Genomic DNA, 6,565 nt, shown 5'->3' with positions numbered 1-6,565 from the left:
TAAGGAAAAGACGTGAAAGTTCGAGAATGACGTGGCGTGATACTAGTCACGTGACCTCGATGTCGTAACAATATACAAACACATCACCACAGTCATAAATCCTGTCTTGTCCATAACTTTTCTGCGATCGTCTGATTTATTATTCTTCACTGGCCCAGTTTATATCTCTCGTCTCATCTTCGGTTCGCCACCAACCCTTCACGTTCAGTTCCCACGTGCCACTCTATACTCTTGACAACAACGAGTCACAAACGCAAAATACAATATTGAAATTAGAAAAACAAACGAAATAATGTAACAATAACCATACAACACAACAAATCAACAATACTCTTCTATATCGTGACAGGTAGATAACTATTTCAGTAGAGTGTTTAGGTAGATCACTATTTCAGTAGAGTGTTTAGGTAGATTACTGCTATTTAAATATAGTGTTCAGGTAGATTACTGCCGTTTCAATATAGTGTTCAGGTAGATTGCTACTACTGATTATAGTTGGAATACTAAGCACTTTCCTTTTTCACAGTGTTAACAAGATTAATATCAATAATGGATAATTTCATTTTTACAGATGTTGTTAATGGATGGATTAAAGCTTTGTTTTATTATTATATCGGACTTATTAGGTGGCTTTCAATGGACTGATTACAGTCCTGTGGATTACACAAACTGGGGGGATAAAGAGCCCAATAATGCGGCAACTGACCATTGTGTGCAACTAGAAACTGAAAACATGGTTTGGAAAACTACAAGATGCACATACTACTCAGAATATATTTGTATGATGAAGAAAGGTTGGTTTCTTGGTATTATTATCAACAAAACCCTTGTATATTTAATACATTCTTCTAGATGTTAATATAAAACAATTTGTTAATTTCTCTTCAATAACTCTCACTTCCAACAATGATGTGTTCTTCTACTACCCTATGTCCCCCCTATATATAACACTACAATGGGGGGCCCAATTTTGTACCCCTTAAAACTTCCTAAAGTTTACCGGCTTCAAGTTTAAGATAAATAATGAAATATTAGAACATTTTTTATTTTATTTTACTGTGCATCCAAAAATTAACTTGGTACTGGAAGAGATAAAACTCTGACTGTAACATTTTCATATTGGAATGGAAGGTTATTAAAATCATCACGACACTTTATAGGCTTTGATTACACACGTAAACTTATAGAAGCTAGTATGAAGGAATGTTGTGAACAATGGTTCAGTTTGATTGTTTAAAAAAAATAGGTTTTATCCAGGACGTTTTATCACAGAATATTAAATTGTCACACTTTCCTATCAAAGTTTGAGCAATATAAGATTTTCACTTGAGGTGAAGAATATTGAAAACTAACACTTTTGTAACAAACAAGTATAATTCTGGTTGAACTGTGTTCTCTGCCGTGAGTCATGCTCATAAAACGTTTCATTTTTAGTGTGAAAATTTACCCATCTGGTTGAACTCTGTTCTCTGCCATGAGTCATGCTCATAAAACATTTCATTTTTAGTGTGAAAATTTACCAATCTGGTTGAACTATGTTCTCTACCATGAGCCATGCCCATAAAACATTTCATTTTAAGTGTGAAAATTGACCCATCTGGTTGACCTCTGTTCTCTAACATGAGTCATGTTCATAAAAACATTTCATTTTTAGTGTGAAAATCTACCCGTACTGCTCCTGATGAAAAAAATATAATTTTTCGAATGCCCTCGAGTTTTTAAGGCACTCTTTTGACTTTTTAATCACTTTTAACCATAAGGAAATTATCAAGTCAAATTTCAATGTCATATTGATCTCAAAATAATTCTATTTCTAGTTCCTGGACAACCAGATGAGAAAGAAAATCCAGTAGGTAAGTAAATTATTGATAGCTGTTATATGCAAGTTTTAAAATAAAAATCGGAGCCATTTCTTCTTCATGACTGTCCCTGCTCCCATGAAAAAAGTAAAAACATAAAACCACCCATTATATTTGAGGAAGCCATTGACTCCCCTCTTAAACTCTTATAAGGTATTCAGCAGTACAACTACCAAAAGCAACCCATTCCATAGGCTAATCATTTTGTTGAAAATAAAACTGACTTAATCGGACCCTATCCATATTTCCATATCTTAAACTCATGCCCTCTAGTCCTGCTATCTTCAAAATTCAACACAACAGAATAATTTTGTAAACTTCAGTAACATCATCTCTTAGTTTTCTAAAATGAACCAAGAGTTCTCAATGTATCATAATAATATAACTTTTACATTCCTGGAACAATCCTACTAGCCATCTTCTGAACTCTTTCCAATAAGTCAATATTTTTTTATGAGATAGGGAGATCAAAAGTGTTCTCAGTATTTCAAGTGAGGCCTAACTAGGGATTTGAAAAAAAAAATACCTCTTTTGGTTTTGACTATGGTTATAAGAGAAAAGGAGTTTTTAGCTCTGTCAAAAGCATAGACTCTTCTCCCTCCAGTTATGGAGTCCGATCGCAGTACTTTTGTCAGTGTACTGTCAAGACAGGAAGACGCTAACCCTAATTTCCAACAACCGACCATAAGGAAGCAATTGTTCAGCAATAACATACTGCTACACTAGTACCTAAACTGTCAACACGATCTATACTTTAGTATTTATAACACAAATTCTAGTTCTTATCTTTTTATGATTTTCACTACTTAATGACAGAATCCCCTTCTACAATATACATCTTTCCATTACTTAATGAGAGAATCCTCTTCTACAATGTACTCATTTCCACTACTTAATGAGAGAATCCCCCTTCTACAATGTATCCCTTTCCAATACTTAATGAGAGAATCCTCTTCTACAATGTACTCCTTTCCACTACTTAATGAGAATCCACCTTCTACAATGTACCCCTTTCCACTACTTAATGAGAGAATCCTCTTCTACAATGTACTCCTTTCCACTACTTAATGACAGAATCCCCCTTCTGCAATGTATCCATTTCTAGTACTTAATGAGAGAATCCTCTTCTACAATGTACTCCTTTCCATTACTTAATGAGAGAATCCCCTTCTACAATGTACTCCTTTCCACTACTTAATGAGAAAATCCCCCTTCTACAATGTACTCCTTTCCTTTACTTAATGAGAGAATCCCCCTTCTACAATGTACTCCTTTCCTTTACTTAATGAGAGAATCCCCTTCTACAATGAACTCCTTTCCTTTACTTAATGAGAGAATCTCTCTTCTACAATGCACTCCTTTCTACTACTTAATGAGAGAATCCCCCTTCTACAATGCACTCCTTTCTACTACTTAATGAGAGAATCCCCCTTATACAATGTACTTCTTTTGATCATTTCGTTTCTACATCTACAATGTACTTCTCTTGATCATTTCGTTTCTCACTCGAAGACTTTATCTGTTTCTGTTATTTTTACCTTTGTAAACCCAACACACTTGTTATCATCCTTTTTAAATGTAACCTTTAACATAACTCTCTCGACTTCCTTGGTTTCTGTTCAAAGTAACTGTCATAATTCAACTGAATATAGTTTTAAACTTTCACATTAAAGCTGAACTTTAGAAATACACATTCCAACATTCTAAGAATTTGTCGTTATATGCTATTTTGACATGCAGTACGAAATAAAATATTAGTCCTTCTAATATTTAAATCTTTCAAAATGGCAGAGTCGGTGATGAAAACAGTTTAAGATAATTTGAGAATCTTGCCTAATACCGAATTTTCAAGCACTTATTTTGGTGCTGGTATTTTCTAAGTTGGTTTATCTGTTATAAAGCATAAATAAGACAGAACTGAACATGGACGTTTTACTTTAATAATACTAAAAAAATTAAAGAGCGTATCGTTTTAAAATCTTACAAAATATATTAAATTATATTATGAATAAGTTTGGCTACTTATTTATATTATCTTTTTGTTTTTAAGTATAGTGTTTGTGAAACTTTTGGAACAGAAAAAATACAGTTCTAAAAATAGTGTGAGCAGATTATAACTTTGGTATCAAATTATAACAATGTAAGCAGATTATAGCATTGGTATCGAATTATAACAATGTGGGCAGATTATAACTTTAGTATCGAATTATAACAATGTAGGCAGATTATAATTTTAGTATAGAATTATAACAATGTAGGCAGATTATAACATTGGTATCGAATTATAACAATGTGGGCAGATTATAACTTTAGTATCGAATTATAACAATGTAGGCAGATTATAATTTTAGTATAGAATTATAACAATGTAGGCAGATTTTAGTTATTTCTATATTTTCAGAAAAGAGCGGGAAAAGGCTTGCACCCTGGGCAGTGGCCGTCATCTGTTTGTCTATGTTGACCTTAGCAGGAGTTATGATAGGCCTGTGGTTTTTTAAACGGAAAGAAAAGTCCACTTTGAAAAGTCCACCTCTTTCGTTCGACAATATCATGTATGTTTCAGGAACAGAAACTCTCTCTTCTCCAAGTTCTTCAGCATGAACACTTCCAGTAGTTGATATCTGTTGGAGACATTGCTATGTGATCAAAGTGTTTTTTACCCTGATTGTTGTTGTTATGTAGTGTCTATTTTATCGGTGTATTTCTAAAACAATAAACTGGATAGTTGTATCATAAATATACCTGTTTACAGATGTTTGTTTTTAATTATGCACAAAGCTACACAAGGGCTATCTGTGCTCTGCCCACCACGGGTATCGAAACCCGGTTTCTAGCGTTGTAAGTCCGCAGACATACCGCAGTGCCACTTGGGGGGCGTTTACAGATGAACACCAGGCACGGAGTTCTGTAACTTTAAGGGGTTTTGTTACTTTTACTGTTGTATAATCTGATTTCAATTACAAACAACAACCTGGAAGTAAAGGGGACGTGTGAGCAAACTGAACTTTAATTTCACACATCAACAACATTTCCAAGTAATGCCCTTATTTAAAGGTAGCTTGTGATTGGCATATTAGAATTAAAAATTGAGAAACCTGATAACCAGAATGCTCTCAGAAAGTGTACTTTTCGTTTTCGGAGAAGAATTCATCAGGGAAGCAGGAAGTTCAACCTTCAGTAAACGATCAGATTATCTGGTTTCGTAGTTTGAGATTTTCATAATTTTTTCGTGATTTATTAATGCCATAATTGTATATTTGTTAAACAAAGATCCTTTCATAACTGTATATGTTTATACCACAAACCTGTCTTCACCATTTACTACTATTTACTATCATGTTTATCGATTAATTTTACCCTCGTTACTGATATACTTTCGCCATAATTTTACTTTTGTTACTGTTAGACGCTTACTTCAGAATACGATCCTCGTTGCTATTACCTTTATCCCATAATTCATCACCCTTACTGTTTTACAATGACACGTCAATACCTTGTTCTCATTTTTTCGTTATTCGTGCTCTTTTCACCATAATTCATGTAGAGAACTGTGCGTGCTAGACTTTGGATCCGGGGTTCGCGCCCCGTTACCGTCAAAGGAAGAAAAATCGCGTTTCGCACATTAGGACCGTAGGTGAGTAATAAGAGTGACGGTTAAATTCCACTATCCAATTAGAGTAACCCACCGGCTGTCGGTTGGTGATGTTGACTAGCTGTCTTCTTTTTAGTCTATCGTTTCAAAATTAAGGTGGCCCGGCATGGCCAGGTGGATAAGGCGCTCGACTCGCAATCTGAAGGTCGCGGGTTCGAATCCCCGTCCCACCAAACATGCTCGCCCTTTCAGCCGTGGGGGAGTTATAATGTGACGGTCAATCCCACTATTCGTTGGTAAAAGAGTAGCCCAAGAGTTGGCGGTGGGTGGTGATGACTAGTTGCCTTATCTCTAGTCTTACACTGCTAAATTAGGGACGGCTAACGCAGATAGCCCTCGTGTAGCTTTGCGCGAAATTCAAACAAACAAACATTCAAAATTAAATAGCCATTGAATGATTTTGCGCGAAATCGAACAAACAATAACTCATGTAAAACAAACAATTAGTTCTTAATAAAAGGCTTTTTTTGTTTGCTTTCTTGAGATATTGTCGTTTAATTAAACAAGAGCTACTCTTGGACTCTACTCCAACCGAATATTAGGATTTGGTGGTTACTCCTACAATGTTACCACGTCCCTAAACTGAGGAGAGACATTTTGTAACGCGAAACATGGACACTTGTGTTCAGAGTCTGTCATGCTGATTATTAGGCCACGCTGGGACCTTTTTTAAAGTTACTGTAAAAACAAAAAATGAAACTTTTTCTATTATTAACACTTGAATTTTATTGTTCAAACAATTTGCTGGCTTATCTCTGATGTTATCGTTATTTAGATAATTTATTACAGATTTGTCTGGTTAAACTAAATGTAAACGCTCCTTAAATAGTATATAACACAATTTTCTGATTAAACTGAATGTAAACGTTCTTTATATAGTTTTTACACAGTTTTCTGGTTAAACTAAATGTAAACGTTTTTTAAATAGTTTATTACACATTTATCTATACACCTGGAAAAAAGTTAAGCACCCCCGTGTTTTTTTCAAGTGATTCAGATTCGACGTTCTTGTGACTGATTATAAATTACCATTCAATCTAAACGTGTTTATCAA

General features: G+C 34.5%; 1 protein-coding gene across 1 annotated transcript in view; it reads left to right on the top strand.

Moving 5' to 3' along the window:
* The window catches only part of LOC111088601 (macrophage mannose receptor 1-like), a 9,537-nt gene extending 3,860 nt beyond the window's left edge, over nucleotides 1-5,677 (top strand). Inside the window, exons 3-5 of the mRNA XM_022399206.1 lie at nucleotides 627-794; nucleotides 1,818-1,853; nucleotides 4,261-5,677. Of these exons, the coding sequence (XP_022254914.1) occupies nucleotides 627-794; nucleotides 1,818-1,853; nucleotides 4,261-4,460 (404 nt within the window). The 3' untranslated portion in view covers nucleotides 4,461-5,677. The remainder of the gene's footprint in view (nucleotides 1-626; nucleotides 795-1,817; nucleotides 1,854-4,260) is intronic.
* The last annotated feature ends 888 nt before the right edge of the window (nucleotides 5,678-6,565 follow it).

Source organism: Limulus polyphemus, unplaced genomic scaffold (genome assembly GCF_000517525.1).
Source record: "Limulus polyphemus unplaced genomic scaffold, Limulus_polyphemus-2.1.2 Scaffold4104, whole genome shotgun sequence".
NCBI classification, from domain to species: Eukaryota; Metazoa; Arthropoda; class Merostomata; order Xiphosura; family Limulidae; genus Limulus; species Limulus polyphemus.
This window is presented reverse-complemented; position numbering and strand designations above follow the sequence as displayed.